General features: G+C 34.6%; 1 protein-coding gene across 1 annotated transcript; it reads right to left on the bottom strand.

Moving 5' to 3' along the window:
• Positions 1-8,055: 8,055 nt before the first annotated feature.
• Positions 8,056-15,658, bottom strand: LOC133337980 (phosrestin-2). Its single transcript, XM_061546171.1, has 4 exons — positions 15,511-15,658; positions 9,249-10,056; positions 8,206-8,335; positions 8,056-8,101 (listed from the first exon to the last, which is right to left on the bottom strand). The coding sequence occupies exons 1-4, from the start codon at positions 15,617-15,619 to the stop codon at positions 8,057-8,059; spliced, it is 1,092 nt and encodes a 363-aa protein (XP_061402155.1). The 5' UTR covers positions 15,620-15,658; the 3' UTR covers position 8,056.
• Between the last annotated feature and the right edge of the window lie 2,371 nt (positions 15,659-18,029).

Raw genomic sequence — 18,029 nt, 5'->3', positions numbered from 1 at the left:
AACATTAAATTAAACATGCCACTCTGCAACCTATACTAAATTTTGGTCAGATATAGAGTTGCTTCTTACAATGGGACAAAATTATGTAAATAAATTTAGAGCAAATAATCGAAATCTAATCCGATTTCATTGAAACTTGTCAGATGTTAGGTTGCACTTATTTCAAATCGAAGGATATATTGGAACTTTGATGCACCATTTAAATAAAATCGGACGAAAATATAGATTGGAGCTATACCTAAATCTGAACCGATTTTTACGAAATTTAACGCACATCGTTCTAGACTTAATTCAGTACGCTTTGCCCAATTTCGTGCCAACCGGAGGATATATAGGGACTTTGGAGCACTATTTAGCTAAAATCTGAAATATATATGGAGGCTATATCTAAATCTGAACCGATTTTCACGAAAATTAACACACTTCTTTCTAGACTCAATTCAGTATTCTATGCCATACTGAATTAAGTCTAGAAAGAAGTATGAAAGTATATAGGGTCTTTGGTGCACCATTTACCTTAAATCGGACGAAATTATATATGGGAGCTATTATATCTAAATCGGAACCGATTTTTTACGAAATTGAACACACATCTTTCCAGGCTTAATTTAGTACGCTTAACCCTACGGTCAATAACCGGGTACATTTGTACCTTTTTTGAATAAAAGTGCTGTAAAATTTTTAATAATGGAGATATTTTGATCAAATTTTGAGGAATCATTCCTGAGGTATTTTCACACATAATCGAAGAAAAAAATTATAAATATTTTCCAAATATATAATTTTTAAAATTTTTTAAAGTTATTACCTACGTAGATCAATAACCGTGGTACATTTGTACCCATAAAAAGATAGCTCTGTAACTCATTAAAAAATTGGACTATCGTGAGGTTTTTTGTTTTAAATTAGTCTATACGGATCTGATCTAGATGTAGGAATACAAAATTATATATACATTAAAATAATATATATTTAAATACATGCTTAAATGATAATCTATCTAAAACAATCATAGTAAATTCGTTATAGCTTTCGAATGGGTTAAGCTTTTTAGTTATTTTTTTATTGGGATCTTATTTAGGTGTTCCTCAACCCCTCTGCCAATTTTTGTGGCCCTAGACAACATGGGGCCATCAGGGCGACTCGTGGAAGTCAGAAATTATCCAATTATTCTTCATATTGGGCCTGAAACTTTTTCTATAATCGAATTAGTCTGATTTATTACAATCTTAAATTGGCGTAAATATATAAATTATCATTAAATAACGTTTTAAAGTATTAAAAAGTGTTAAAAATGCGCCAATCACAATCTCTAAACTCACAAAATATGAATAATTGGCAATAATAATTGTTTTATTCCCTGTATACCAAAGGAAAACCAGGGTAGTTTCTGACTTCCACGAGTCGCCCTGATGGCCCCATGTTGCCACAAAAATTTGCAGAGGGGTTGAGGAACACCTAAATAAGATCCCAATAAAAAAATAACTAAGAAAACTTGACCCATTCGAAAGCTATAACGAATTTACTATGATTGTTTTAGATAGATTATTATTTAAGCATGGATTTAAATATATATTATTTTAATGTATATATAATTTTGAGTTCCCACATCTAGACCAGATCCGCATAGACTAATGTAAAACAAAAAACCTCACGATAGTCCAATTTTTTAATGAGTTACAGAGCTATCTTTGGATGGGTACAAATGTACCACGGTTATTGATCTACGTACACTTTTTTGGTTATTGACCGTAGGGTTAATTCCGTATGATATGCCAAATTTCGTGCAAATCGAATGATATATAGCAACATTGGTGCACCATTTATATAAAATCGGACGAAAATATATATGGGAGCTATATCTAAATCTGAACCGATTTTCACGAAATTTAACACACATCGTTCTAGACTTAATTCAGTTCGCTTTGCCAAATTTCGTGCAAATCGAATGATATATAGGAACCTTGGTGCACCATTTTCATAAAATCGGACGAAATATACATGGGTGCTATACCTAAATCTGAACCGACTTTCACGAAATTAAACACACATATCTTCCTAGACTTAACTCAGTACTCTATGCCAAATTTCGTGTAAATGGAAGTATATATAGGTACTTTGGTGCACCATTTAAATAAAATCGGACGAAAATATACATGGGAGCTATATATAAATCTGAACCGGTATTTTCTAATTTCAATAGGGTTCGTCCTTGGACCAAAAATCAAAAATGCGACCTGTACTTTATTTACAATTTAACATGGACGGACAATCATAAATCGACTTAGAAAGTGAATCTATGCTTATTCTCAAAAGGAACATATGCACAATGACATAATACCCTGTACCACAGTGTGGTGAAGGGTATTAAAATCCACGCATGTTGTAAGGATTAACAAAAATATTCTTTAAACCAGTGAGCGGAGCTGTATAGTCAGACGGGGCCGACCATACGATACCCACACAACTACCGCAGAACTCTATCTCCGCGAGCCTAGGTAATATTTCCTGATAGTTGCACACTCATGCCCAATTAGAGATCAACAGCACTTCTTCCTTACCGTGGTATATTTTCCGAATATTACTAATATTCAGTGCAGTCCTTCTAACTATTTGTCCATATTCCTTTCACCGAGAGTTGTGTAGTGATGTTCGGCTTATAATTGTGGACTATAGATTGACCAGAAAAAAACATACAAAAACAATACGTTGTTGGCCCACATCATTCCAAAATTATTATCTGATCATCACTGAAAATTATAGGCGTTGTCCTTGACCATAACCGGAACCTCATGAACAATTTCAAAGCGATCAGCGCTTTGATTCCGCCCAACAGTCTGGTAATGGTATATTAAATAATATCTGAATACGTAAGCACCTGCAAATATTTACGGGTAACTCCCACATCCGAGTGCATACGACAATATAATTAGTATCACTTTAAGGGCCAACCACTTCTCTTGAATATACTATCAACTTCTTTGGTCTATGTCCTTCAGGAGTAAATATATACGCTATAGAATACAAATTTTGTAATTTTTCACACAAAAGTGTGAAAGTGTGACCCGCTAAATATTGACCGATATTTATCATATATTCTTTGGCCCGATCCCCTTCTTCATGTAAAAATTCGCAGTTTTTGAGCCATAATTGTGGCCTCTGAAGCGACCAGAAAAACGCAAAAAAAATTTCGTGAAGATTGGTCCATAACTGTGGCCTGTATCGTGTTTACAAATTATAATGGACGGACAGACACACATGTCTAGATCGAATCGAGATATGACGATCGGTATACTTAAAGGTGGGTCTAGGACCAATATTTCGCGGCGTTACAAACTTTTGTGGTTCCACAAAGCTATAATACCCCGACAACATAGTTGTGTAGGGTATAAAAATCCACGCCTCTTGTAAGCCTTAACAAAAATATTCTTTAAAAAATCCACGTATTTTTGTTCCACCGATTTTTACCTCTAATATTTCTCATCATACCACCCCCTATTCTCTGGTAGCTCTTAACACACCGCCCTAAAGTTTGTAACAAATTTGCCGTAAAAAATCGAAGCGTATCGACAAAATTGCTTGTTTATGTCAATGTGAATGTGATTCATTAAATTGTTTGAAAGTTGTTGTTTTCTTTATTGCGGGCAAAATTGTAAAAATACCCCCGAATAAAAGGGATAAAACTAGAAACATTGTTAGAAGTGTGATTGAATTTTCCGCTCAAAAAATAAACTAAATTCCTAAATGTTTTGTGAATACGTTCAATAATAAAATTTTAGCACAAAGGAATATAAATACACATACGAAATAGATATAACAATGTAAAATAGATATAAGCTACAGGATTGTTTTGGATGGCAATTAATGGAATTAGGCGCAATCTATTCTTATTTTTTAATAGCTTGAAAAAAATATTTTTTTTTAATCTTAGCTGATCTTAGCCCTTAAAAAATATATATTTTTTTAAGTCCACGGTTCTCTTAGTTCTTGAAAAATATATCTATATACAGTGAATGTAATAAGTATTTTGCCTCAATACAATTTTGACAAATTTCTAATATATACGCCTAAAGCCAGCATACTAAAGATGTAAAATGAATTATGTATGATGGGATATGTTTGTGGACATATTTAGATCTCATTTCTGCAAGAATCACAGCGAAAGGCCTATTGGTCTAGAAGATATCGGCCAAAATCTATACCAACCCAAAATTGATTATCACAAAAAAGTATTTTGCTTTTTATTATTATTTTTGAAAAAATCATTATATAACATACGCTTCGTCTTTTTATAGTTACCATTGCGGGTAACCACATACTAACAGCGATTTGGCGACGATTCCAATGAACCACGGCATTTTTCTCGCGAATATTTTCTCACATTTACGTTCATTACATTCTCCAGCAATATTTCTTTTAATATTTGATAATTTCTCGCCCTAATTTCAAAATGAGAGTATTAAATATAGTCTTCGCGGCTTCGAAACATCCCAAATAAGTTTTGAATAATGAAAAGGAGGTTTTGAAAAAAAATATCGCGAGGACAGGATTTTAAAAACTATTAAAACCAAAATCCGACAAACAAATTATTTAAAAATATATCGCAAAACCACATTTTTCTGACTTTTAAATCTTTATGGTCCATTAATATTGATCTAGGAATCAATATAAGCGACGAAAATGGCAATAAGGAGGTCAGATTCAAAGATATGAACGGTTTTGTGGCAATAGAATTACATCTTATTTCGAAAATAAATAGATCGACCAGTTTATTCACTGCTGTATTTTATTCGCAACTGATGGTGTTGAACGGATGTAAATATTGAATGCGTCTTCGTCACCAGCTACCACAGTTTTTCAAAACGCAATAGTATTTGACGAAGAATGATGTTTTCTCCCAACTTCATGTACTGTTTGTAGATTCTGTTTTTTTAGAACTGTTCCTTTCTTCGAATCTGACATCCTTATTGTTATTTTCATCGCATATATTGGTTCCTAGATCAATATTAATGGACCATAAAGTTTTAAAAGTCAGAAAAATGGGGTTTCGCGATATTTTTTTAAATAATTTGTTTGTCGGATTTTGGTTTTAATAGTTTTTAAAATCCTGTCCTCGCGATATATTTGGCAAAACCTCCTTTTCATTATTCAAAACTTATTTGGGATGTTTCGAAGCCGCGAAGACTATATTTAATACTCTCATTTTGAAATTAGGGCGAGAAATTATCAAATATTAAAAGAAATATTGCTGGAGAATGTAATGAACGTAAATGTGAGAAAATATTCGCGAGAAAAATACCGTGGTTCATTGGAATCGTCGCCAAATCGCTGTTAGTATGTGGTTACCCGCAATGGTAACGATAAAAAGACGAAGCGTATGTTATATAATGATTTTTTCAAAAATAATAATAAAAAGCAAAATACTTTTTTGTGATAATCATTTTTGGGTTGGTATAGATTTTGGCCGATATCTTCTAGACCAATAGGTCTTTCGCTGTGATTCTTGCAGAAATAAGATCTAAATATGTCCACAAACATATCCCATCAAACATAATTCATTTTACATCCTTAGTATGCTGGCTTTAGGCGTATATATTAGAAATTTGTCAAAATTGTATTGAGGCAAAAAAATTGAGAATGATTCGAAAACCGCGAAAAATTTGCAAAAAAAAAAATATTATGAAAAAAAATATTTTGAAAACAAATATTCATTTGTCAAATATTGAAAATTTTCAAAATATTTTATTTTATTCAATTGACATTGTAATGAAACTTTTTTTCTGAGAATGCAAAACAATAATAGAGAAGTATACGCGATCATTGTATGTACACGTCCTCCATGAAATTCACGTACATTTTGGGACAAATGCAAGGATGAAAATCTGAAGATTCAGAAAAGAGTTCCGATTCTAAGACACATGCCCTAGATTATTCTTCTTGAAAATAATAATAATAGGAACATAGGAACATGTTGTTATTGAAGTACCTAAAATGTACCATTATATGGTGGTTATATGCCTAATCGTTGGTCAATGTCTTTAATCGCATATGTGTATCACAGAGAAAATTAAGTTCATATTGAAAGAGAACAACTATAAAAAGCATTTGTTATAACAAAGAGTCTCATGATGTTACATCAATATATCAACTACCGATATATTTAATACCATGAAAAATCGGTGTTAAGATCGAACTTTTGTACTTTCTAATATGTAGATTCTTTAAATCGGCCGGGACATTTATATGGGGACTATGTTACACAGTACGTGTAGTAGATTGGAAAACGGGGGGTAAGAACTTCAACATACTGAAAATTAAACGAGAAATATGTATGGCGCCTTTTTATTACATTAAGCCAAATCCATGATCCATCCATTCCGTCAAATTCTTTACAAAACCGAAATTGGCGCGGGACCCGTATGTAGGAGCTATACAAAATTTGGTCCTGAATAGAAATGTTTCCGCAAATGTGTTTTACCCTTTCAATATCACGGAATGATATATGATATGAATGACATACGATACTACAATGGGTATGGATATATACTAATACCACATGAGAAAATACCGAACAATAAGAGTATATCATTATATGTATATCAATATATGGGGCTACCCGGACCAATTTGCACCAATGTTGATAATTTTTTTGTAAACAGGTTTTCTTCATCCAAAATAAAACATTACAGCACTTCGGCTGAAACACTCCCTAAATGGGGATATCCCGCCGTTAAATGGGGATATCCCGCCGTTAAATGGGGATATCCGAATACTTGAGTCAATATGGAAAATTCTAATTAGGGAGAATTTCTGCCCAATAAGTATCCCTAATATTAGGTTTGGGAAAAAGAAATCCATTAGACCGGTGGAACGATCGAATTTTACAGGTATGTCGTAACATTGTCCAGGAGCTAAAAATTAAACCATTCACACAAAGCTGGATTCAAAAAGAAGCTCAATGTTTGGGTGCCTCACCAATTAACAGAAAAAATGGAATGGATCGAATTTCCATCTGCGAAGCCTTGACCAAACGGAATGAGATACTCTAATTTTTATAAACGGATGGTGACTGGAAATGAGAAATGGATCACGTACGATAACCCTATGCAAAAACGATTGTGGTCAAAGAACGGTGAAGCACCTCAAACGGTGACCAAACCAGGACTAACGACCAGGAAGGTTCGGCTATGCATTTGGTGGGACTGGAAGGGGATTGTTTATTATGAGTTGCTTTCATATGGCCAAACGCTAAATTCTGATCTCTACTGCCAACAACTGTACCGTTTGAAGATAGCAATTGACCAGAATAGGCCAACAGGGGAGGTGTCGTGTTTCACCAGGACAATGCTAAGCCATCTTATGAGTAATACAAATGTATGTGCAAATATAAAATTTATATTTTAAATCGTGAAGGGAGCAACAAAACTCACTCATAAACATCAAATTCGGTTTTGTAATGTTACCCTATGTGTGCTCTGATAAATACCACGATGTTACAAAAATATATACAAATCACCTTATGATGGAGGGTATAAAAACAACCTAAAATGCCGAAAATTATACATCATCAATATTGTTAGGCAAGACAACGTTTGCCGGGCCCGCTAGTATGTATAAAAAATTAAGCTTCTTTTAAATCGACGCTTCTTCTCACCTGGTCGTTGAAAAAATATTCGGAAATCACATACACACCACTTATATTGTTTTCGTATGTCCTTTTACACACAATACATCATACAGATTCATGTTTTATTTATTAGTATTAGTTTGTATATAAGATTATATATAAAGACATCACAATAAATACTAGTAAATATATATTTGACGTATTTAAATATATTTTTGTTTTGTTGTTGTTATTTTTTGTTTTTGTTTCATTTCAACATAAGCAATTGATACAGAATCACATAGAAATAATAGAAGAACATGCATACAGATACAGTTACATAAGAGATAATGGATAATGAACAGCTTGCCCTGCTGTTCACTATCACCTTTGGTTCGGGTAAAGAGAGTAGACCGTTTGGAGATTCATAGTAAATTTACCATGGCAAATTTAGGCTTCTTCAGTTTCAGCTGCTTCCAATTGTTTGCGGCTGGGCTGAAGTTTTGCAAAAAGTAAAGTGAAGTGAATTTAATTAAAATTCAATCAAAATGTCGGCATTACCCCATTGTGTTAATTGTAGTGCATGAAATCGGACTTACCTTTGGTTGCATCAGAATGAATGGTAGTTCAGCGCATAATTCACCACCCAAGGCACCCAAAAATAGTTTAACCTTAACGGCATAGGAAACAATTATGCCAAAAGCATCACGAGCATCTGGACTGGCAATCCTGGAAATGGACACGGAATTATAAAAAAAATAATTTTTTTTTCTCAAGGAAAGGCGTGGATTTTTTAAAGAATATTTTTTCAAGGACTATTGAAGGCGTGGATTTTTTAAAGAATATTTTTTCAAGGACTATTGAAGGCGTGGATTTTTTAAAGAATATTTTTTCAAGGACTATTGAAGGCGTGGATTCTTAACGGAATATTTTTTCAAGGACCATTCAAGGCGTGGATTTTTAAAAAAATATTTTTTCAAGGACCATTCAAGGCGTGGATTTTTAAAAAAATATTTTTTCAAGGACCATTACAGACGTGGATTTTTAAAGGAATATTTTCTCAAAGACTATTAAAGGCGAGGATTTTTTAAAGAATATTTTTTCAAGGACTATTGAAGGCGTGGATTTTTTAAAGAATATTTTTTCAAGTACTATTGAAGGCGTGCATTTTTTAAAGAATATTTTTTCAAGGACTGTTGAAGGCGGCGATTTTTTAAGGAATATTTTGTCAAGGACTATTGAAGGCGTGGATGTTTTAAAAAATATTTTGTCAAGGACTATTGAAGGCGTGGATGTTTTAAAAAATATTTTGTCAAGGACTATTGAAGGCGTGGATTTTTTAAAGGATATTTTTTCAAGAACTATTGAAGTCGTGGATTTTTTAAAGAATATTTTTTCAATGACTATTACAGGCGTGGATTTATTAAAGAATATTTTTTCAATGACTATTACAGGCGTGGATTTATTAAAGAATATTTTTTCAAGGACTATTACAGGCGTATATTTTTAAAGGAATATTTTTTCAAGGCCTATTACAGGCGTAGATTTTTAAAGGAATATTTTTTCAAGGACTATTACAGGCGTGGATTTTTAACGGATTTTTTGAGTTTCAATCATTTTATTCCTTAAAATTTCTACTCACAATGTTGTTGAAGCCAATGAGGTATTCTTGTGTTTAATATCACCCTCGACAGCGACACCAGGACGATCACAATTTGCCGCCAAATTCGGCACCAAATACATAACCTTTTGCAGGCTAGAGCCAGGATTCAAAGGACAACCCTCAGCACTTTCCGAAAATGCAATTGTATTACGGAATTGCCCATTTTGGAAGAGCACCACATCGATACCCTGCTGCACCATAGCCTTAATTTTCTTCACAACCTTATTGGAATTGTTGCGGACACAAATATTTATGGCAATCTTCTCCCCGTGATGATACAATTGTTTATCCAATGTCACCTCCAGTTCCAATTCTCCAGGCGACAACAGGAAATCTTTACGTACCACTGTGCACGGTTGAATACCCTGCTTGGTGGGTGCATATTGTACCTTGCGTATACCCAAATTAATGGTACTACGGCGATGCGTACGATCACAATCATTTTCGCCAGCAAACACCTTAACGAAATATTGGACACCACAGGGCTGGGTGTTGTCGTTGGCTTTTTGTTGCAACACCACCGATGCCGGAGAACTTGGTGGCATTTCCATAACGAAGGGGAATGCATTCGAACCCAATTTCTTGAGAAGACGTTCCTGCATTTTCGTCAGTGTTATATCCACTTTTTGTTCGGGATGGACTTGTTGCGAAACTAAAATTAGCTCCTTGGAGAAGCGTAGGCCAATCAGCTCGTCATCCTCACGGCCGTAACGGAAATTGCAAATTAATTGCACGAAAATTTTGCGATTCTGACGCACATATTCATCGTCCAAGACAATGATGCCATCTGTTGGAGTAAAAAGAGAAAACGAGAGTGAGAGAGAGAGGATTGTTAGTAAAATGAGGTTAGAAATACTCGTACTAAAAATATCTTCCGGAAAATATTGCTACTTTTCTCAGAGATATGATTGTTCCACAGCATTGTATGCAAATCGAATATATTATAAACATATTATAAAGAATCGGCGACTGGACTAATAAAATATTACTGGGTTCCCTGGGTTATATTCCAAATACGTATGTATTTAATTTCGAAGTCGACTTTGGAGTCGAAATTTTAAACAATTGGAGAAATTGCCATTTTTATAGATGATTCGAATTTCAAGTCCGAAAACTGATAGATTGAAGATATACCGATTTTTCGGATTTTTCATTCCTTTTATATAAAATTTTAAGTTATCTAAATTTTTCGGGGATGTGCGCAAAATGTTCCGATGTACACAATTAGGGTCAATTTGAAACCTGATTAATTCCTGTATGAGATATACCAATTTCAAAAATGTTAACCTTTTCAGAGTGAGCCAGCGATACGACTAGCCTTCGAGAGTAGTAACAAGCCAGACAGATGAAAATTCTATATCGACCCCAAAAATTATGAAATGAGCGTAGTACAATGTCCTTAGATATATTAAACTGATATTTTATTAGTTCTAAGAATTAGAAATCAGAAAAATAAAACGACGTTTAGTGCGGCCGGTTATATTCTCTACAAAATTTAAATCACTTTCCTACATTGGCAAATTATCCAAATCTTCTTTTCGCGAGGTGAATGTTTACGCCATAAATTAAAAATTTGGTCACTTTCGGTTTTGGTTGACTTGATCCTCGGAACATTCACCAATCTTCATTTAAGCAGCCATTCTAAGTAGTTTCAGATCACCTTCACCATGTAAAATGTGTGATGTTCTGCATATTATAATGGTCTCTAGAGCGACTAGAAGTCCTCTCAATATCATCGACATTAGAATCGGAATGTGATATAACCAATTATATTGGTGGTAGCAGGACTATTTGGGTATTAATTTACAAAAATTTAATATGCGAATGTATCCCTGAAACACAACATGGATAAATGAAATAAGAACAAATTTTCAGTATAGGATCAATATAGGGCCCAACCGAATCGGGTGGGGACTCAAAGTCCATGTCCGAAAACGAAATTAAAATGATGATGTTAGATGAGTAAAGAGGCAGATCAGGAAGTGTGCGAGGATATTTCTAAGCTCATAAGTAAAATAAACAATTATCTGGAGCACAAGAGTAAATATTAGCTAGGCTCCACCAGCGTTGTCCTTTGTCAGCAACAAGGGACAGCAAAGTCAGTTCTAGTTTCAAGAAGACCAGAAGTGGAACAACAAACACTGCTGTTCAATATCCATCTAACGCTATGGTAGACCGGAAGTACTATAGAGGAAAAATATGTTGAACGGTGATCGACGAAGAAACGAGGTCTACTACACAGTCATCCTGCCATCTGAGCGTTTCGTGAGAAGGAATCGGGCAAAAATAAGATATTGAATCACTTGCTGTAAAATGTTGAGGAATCACAATTCAAAATGTTGAGGACTTTGATCATGATTTTCAACCAAATTGGCTGTAATTTTATATTTTATATTCTTATTGAATAGAAAATCTCCCCAAACAAAATTATCAATACTGGCCCATGTTTTAGGGTAGCCCTCTTTATGGGAATTTTGGGGACTTTGAATACGTTTTTCAATCGAATTGGCATTAATTTGTTATTCGGGATCTCATTATGTAAGCAAATCTTCTTTCTAAAAATTGGTCCATTTTTGACAGTAGCCCACATTTAACGGTACCTCCCAAATTTCCGTATTTTCGAGAGTTAGGACATGTATTTGAACCAAAATGGCTGATTTTGGTATTTGAGAAATCATTATGTAGCAAATCTTCTTTCTAAAAAACTATGCAGATCGGTCCATTTTATAATGAATAATGAAACCATCCGAATTTCAGTGTACTAGACAGTTTGGGGACATTTGTGATTCGAATTTACTTTACTTTGATATTTTGAATTCTTATTGGATAGAAAGTCGCCCTAATAAACAATTTCAATATTGACTCATTTTCGGGGTTTACTCCATATAACGACACCTATTAGGCATTTTGAAGACATTGGACACGTTTATTCAACAGTATTGGCTTTAATTTGATATTTTGCTTTATCATGGCGTGTAAAATTTTCCAATCAAAAACTTTTGAATTTCGGAATATTTGAAGGTTTTAGCCGCATTTTCAAAACGAAGTAGCTGCAATTTGCCATTATTAGATCAGCCACACCATATAAAGTACCTTCCAAATGTCGTTATATTGGGAAGATTAGGCACGTTTTGATATAATATGATATTTTGGATTTACCCCCTGTCACAACTATTTTTATAGATAAATATTTATATCAGTTTTAGTGGTTCCGCCCCATTTTCGAATTTCTTAAGGTTTTATCCGCATTTTCCAACCGAAGTGGCTGTAATTTGTCATTTCGAATTCTTGGAGGGTGAAAAATTTTTGTAAAGGTTTGAATCGCATTTCCTACCTACATAAATACAGAAAATTATAAAAAATAGGGCCATATTTTGTCATAGTCCCCCATATGAAGGTTCCCTCTCAATTTCCCTATATTTTTACCCTTCACCATAGTATAGTTATAATATAAGTTATTAAGTTTCTTTTCCCGTTTGTAGCTCATCGAAATAATTATTTCCGGCCCTATAAAGACATGTCCGACTGCCTTTTGTAATCACTCTAAACGAATTGAGATATATCGTCAAATAGCATAGAGTTTTCTTTTGTCTGCATTGTCTAGTTCAGAGATAAGGCATAGTCCCCATATAAGGGTACGCCTCAATTTTCGGTATTTTAGAATTTTTATGCGCGTGTTTCCACTGCATTCGCTGTAATTTGGCACTGTACGTTCTTATTGAGTACCAACTTACTCCACTAAAATTTATAAAGATAGGCCCACTTTTCCGTATAGGCCCCATATTTTGGGAATCTTGAGCACGATTTTCAACCGAATTTAGTGAAATGTAGTAAATCGGGATCATATTGAGTACCAAATCATTCCACTAAAAATTATAAATATCGGTCCACTTTTTCTGGTAGTGCCCATATAACAATATCCCCCAATTTTCGGTATTTTGGGGCTCTTAAGCGCATTTGTCAACCGAATTGAGTGACAAAAATCACTTGAATAAAAATTCTAAAGACAGGTCTACTTTTCCGGATAGGCCTCATATATTGGTTCCCCATTTTTCTGTATTTTTGGTATTTTTGAGCGCGTTTTACAATCGTATTCGGTGTAATTTGAAACTTTCGGTTCTTATTGTGTACTAATCTCTAAATTAGTCTCAAAAGTCCACTCGAATTCCCTATAATTTGGTATTTATACCCTACACAACTATGTTGTCAGGGTATTATAGCTTTGTGCAGCCCGAAGAGTTTGTAACGCCGCGAAATATTGGTCCTAGACCCACTTTTAAGTATACCGATCGTCATATCTCGACTAGCTGAGTCGATCTGGACATGTGTGTCCGTCCGTCCGTTCGTATGTCCATTATATTTTGTAAACACGATACAGGCCACAGTTATGGACTAATCTTCACGAAATTTTGCATGTAGGATGGGTTCGGCCTAAAGAAGACCCCTATTGTTTTTGGTAAAGATCGGATAATAATTAGGGGATGAAATGGACCAAATACTTAATTTTTGTCGGTTTTTCTGGTCGCTCCAGAGGCCGCAATTATGGCACAAACATCTCGAATTTTTAAACGAAGAAGTGTATTGGACCAAAGAATATGCAAACCTGTTTTGATAAAGATCGGTCAATATTTAGCGGTTCAAATGGACCCTGACTTTTGTGTGAAAAATTACAAAATTTGTATTCTTTGGCGTATATATTTACTCCTGAAGGACATAGAGCCGGGAAGAGGAGTGGTTGGCCTTTAAATTGATACCAATTATGTTGTGGTATGTACTCGGATGTGGGGTATTATTTAGTAACCCATAACCACACTAGAGGGCGGGAATATAGCACTGATCGCTTTGAAATTTTCCATGGAGTTCCAGTTATGGTCAAGGACAACGCCTACAATTTCGGTGATGATCAGATAACAATTCGGGATGAGTGGAGCGAAAACGTTTTTGTTTGTTTTTGTTTCGAGACGATCTATAGGCCACAATTGTAAACCGAACATCACAACACCACACACGGTGAAGGGAAACTGGACAAGTAATTAGAGGGGCTGAATATTAGTAATATTCTGAAAATATGTCATTGTAAGCAAGTGGTGCTGTTGAATTCTAATCGACAAAGAGGGTGTAAATATCAAGAAATATTGCCCAGGCTCGGAATAAAAATCCGCAGAAAGTTAGAGTTACGTGGTAGTTGTGTAGGGTATCGTATGGTCGGCCCCGTCCGACTATACTGCTCCGCTCACTGGTTTTTAGTCGCATTTGGTAACAAATCTCTCACTATCTTTCAAACATTATTTATATTGACCCCCTTTTAATATTATAAGCGTTAACTGATTCGTTAACGTATTCCACCATAGTATGGGGGATATTCTACTACTACTGCTAAGTTTGTGGAAGCACAAGACGATGTAGTCGATTTAGCCATCTGTTGTAATCATTTTGTCTTCGGGGGATATCGAAATAAAAAAAAAAACTAGAATGTCAGGTTCGTGTATGAACTATATCGGCCTGCATTTAGGCCTAACCCCTATATAATATATACATATTTTATGTATAGGACGAAGAAATGTATTGTGATACAAAACGAAAATGTTAAGTACGAAACTGAGCTATACCAGTCCTGCATTAGGCAGTTCCATGTGGGGTTTAATTTGAAGTAACTGTCAGTATACCTATGCTTTTTCCACTTGTTAAACTTTAGTTAAAATATTAGTCCATGTTTGGAAATATCTGTTTCGTTTTTTCGTTTCGTTTGACAGTTTTAACCGCATTTACCCAACGATACGGTTGTCATTTGATATTTCGGGATCTTGAGTGGTTTATAATACATTTGCGAACATTTTCGTATAAAATAGAACCCGATACATGTTTCATATTTTGTAGGTTTCATATCTGTAATTTGCCATTCCGAATTCATGGCGGATAAGAATTTTTTTCTTTGTGTAGTAAATATTCTTCATTAAAATTATTTAACAATTTTTTAAACATTGTTTTCCCGACTTGTCTCCTCTCAAATATATAACCTTGAGTTTGTGGTATTTTCCTTTACTTTTCTAATTCCGCTTCCCACCCATTTAATTGGGTTAGCAAATACCAGGCACGTTTTACATTAATATGGTTTCAATGAAACCATTTGAATTCCACAAAACCACTTTTCTGTGTAATTACCAAGTACACTCGATTCGTATTCACTTATAAACACTTATTTTGTAATAGCCATAGTCAGCCGGCCAAGCAGGCAACCTACCAACTGGTTCCACTTGTGTCACCGAATCCACAAATTCACGCCTGTTCATATACAGGGTGATCATGTTATTGGGCGATGCCTTTTTGAAAACTTTAAAATTTACAACCATTTTGATAGAGTTTTTTTTCTTTTTTCTAATTTAAATTTTGAATTTCACCAAAAACTCAAAAAACTAACGCGAATTAATAATAAAAACAGAAATAAATAAAAATATTGTTCGTTCGTTTAAATGAGTGTGTGTGGGTGGATGGGTAGATTGGTCGGTGTATAGGAGGAGTACAGCACGTTGGCAACAAATCTCTAATTTTTATAGATTTCTTTGTTTTTTCTTGTTTTGATTTCTTTCGTTTTTCTTCTGATTTCCAAATAAAATGTTAGTTGCACAGCAGCAGCACTTATATTCACGATTTCTAAAATGACTTTGAATTAGTTTTGGAAATTAGACCAACCTTTATACTGTTTTCTATGTTCTATGGTTATTTATTTAATTAGTTTTTCCAATGTGGACAAATGGCGAAAATAACGATGCGAATGACGACGACAAAGAATGACGCGAAGAAGAGGAAAAGAATCTGAAAAAAAAAATTAAAGGTGAAATGTGTAGGTGGCAGCGACTATTCTCATACCATTTTATTATTTCAAAAACTGCATTATTTTTAAATAATTGAATATATTGATTCGGCATTTTGGAACTTTATATCTATAATTAGACATCATTGAGAGGGACCGTATAGTCGAACATGAACGACCCTACCCCTGGTTCGCTGTATTCTGTGCAGATTTTCGTGATTGGACAATATTCAAATAAATGACGTTTACTACATTTATTACATTTTATACAGGTATATGACGTTTTCGACGTTCACATCTTTTTGACAGTCGAAAACCTAAGAATTCGTCACACGGACCATCAATCAATGCTCAGACGAAACGGCTGAAGCTAGAGGTTGGACATTTTAGGCTGGGTTTTTGGAAATTCGTACTAGAACTGCACGAAAAGTACTTAATATGGTACCATTTGTATTTGGGGAACAGTAAAGCTAAAACTCTGAAATTTGCATTCTGTGTCATTGATGGAGTGTTGGATATATGTACCAAAGGGCATTCGAACTATACGTATGAGAAAAGTATAAAATGTACTAAATTTAGTACAATTTCGTAGCGTAGGATAGAGCTAAAAACTTGAAATTTGGAATGAGAATTAAGGTTGAGAAGTAGGGTCGATATAAGGCCCTATATCTGGTACAAATTTAATTCGGAGTTACAAATAGAGATATAATCCTGAAATTAACCGTCGGAGTGTAGTATTGGGATATCTTCGTAGTTTTGGAAATGTTTTACTTATGTGTACGAAGTACAAAATCGTACTATAATTAGTACAATTTGGATTTGGGTGAACTTATAGAGCTGGAATCTTGACATTTGGAGCTAGGATCATTGTTGGGAGTAGAATTGAGCTATATAGGAAGCTTTAGAACTAATGTGTACTAAATGTGGATTTGAGTTTATGGATGTAGTTTTGGAAATTCATACTTATGAGTACTAAATTTGGTACAATTTAAATTTTGGGTGAATTGATAGAGCTGAGATTCTGAAATTTGGAGTTAGGATCATTATTGAGGCGTTGGGTTGGAGTATGTGTGAAGTTTTGGAAATTTGTACAAATTGTACCGTATTTTGATTTGGGTGAACCAATAGAGTTAGAATCGTGAAATTTAAAGTTAGGATCACTGTTGGGGTGTAGGAAACACTAAATTTGGCACAATTTGGATTTAGAGTGAACCGAAATCTAAGAGTCTATCCTGCAGATATCCCGTAGATCTTCCGCCTGATGGTTTTGTGGCTTCTAAAGAGGTAAGTCTAAAAAAAGAACTGAAAAAGAGAATTTCCTAGAAAGTCTTTTGAACATAGACCAGTAAACCTACCAAATGTTTCAAGAACTTCAATTTATGAATGACAAAAATATTTACTTCGAGGTCTACTAAGACCGGATTAAGGTCGCATGTAGTAAGAAAGCCCTTCTTATAAACGATACTTCTGCAAGGACTTCAATTTATGAAGGACAGGTAGAATATTTACTTCGAAGTCCTCCAAGACTGCTTTAGGGCCTTACCACCATAGAGGAACTCTAAAAGCGTTCACCTGTCATATAAGAGACTTATGGAAGAACTTACGATCAAAGACGATCTGAAGATGTTTGTCCGGCCCCTGAAGTCTGGTAGAATGTATTCTAACTGAATTTTTCTAAGAAGGACTTGACGACACTGAAGTCCTTTTCAAAGTTTTGAGCTATTGGGAACCTATGCAAATTAAAACCAGTGAGCGGAGCAGTATAGTCGGACGGGGCCGACCATATGATACCCTACACAACTTCCACGAAAAACTAACTTTCTGTGGATCTATATTCTGAGCTTGGGCAATATTTCGCGATATTTGAACCTACTGGACCAACTAGAGGCCGACAATTATAACTAATGCTCAGTACAGCCCTTCTAATTATTTGTCGAGATTCCCTTCCC

Source organism: Musca vetustissima, unplaced genomic scaffold, assembly GCF_032173495.1.
Source record: "Musca vetustissima isolate MV318-11 ecotype Yass unplaced genomic scaffold, APGP_CSIRO_Mvet_v1 utg336590, whole genome shotgun sequence".
NCBI classification, from domain to species: domain Eukaryota; kingdom Metazoa; phylum Arthropoda; class Insecta; order Diptera; family Muscidae; genus Musca; species Musca vetustissima.
Note: the sequence above shows the minus strand (reverse complement) of the source record. Positions and strands in the feature narration are given on the sequence as shown.

What these genes read in the sequence shown, in the direction of transcription:
- LOC133337980 (XM_061546171.1), bottom strand. Translation starts at nt 15,619, where the DNA reads ATGGTTGTAAATTTTAAAGTTTTCAAAAAGGCATCGCCCAATAACATG. An exon ending in TCATTGGCTTCAACAACATT is followed by an intron (nt 8,336 to 9,248) that starts GTGAGTAGAAAT and finishes GTCCATTTCCAG; the next exon opens with GATTGCCAGTCCAGATGCTC. An exon ending in TCATTCTGATGCAACCAAAG is followed by an intron (nt 8,102 to 8,205) that starts GTAAGTCCGATT and finishes GCAAAACTTCAG; the next exon opens with CCCAGCCGCAAACAATTGGA.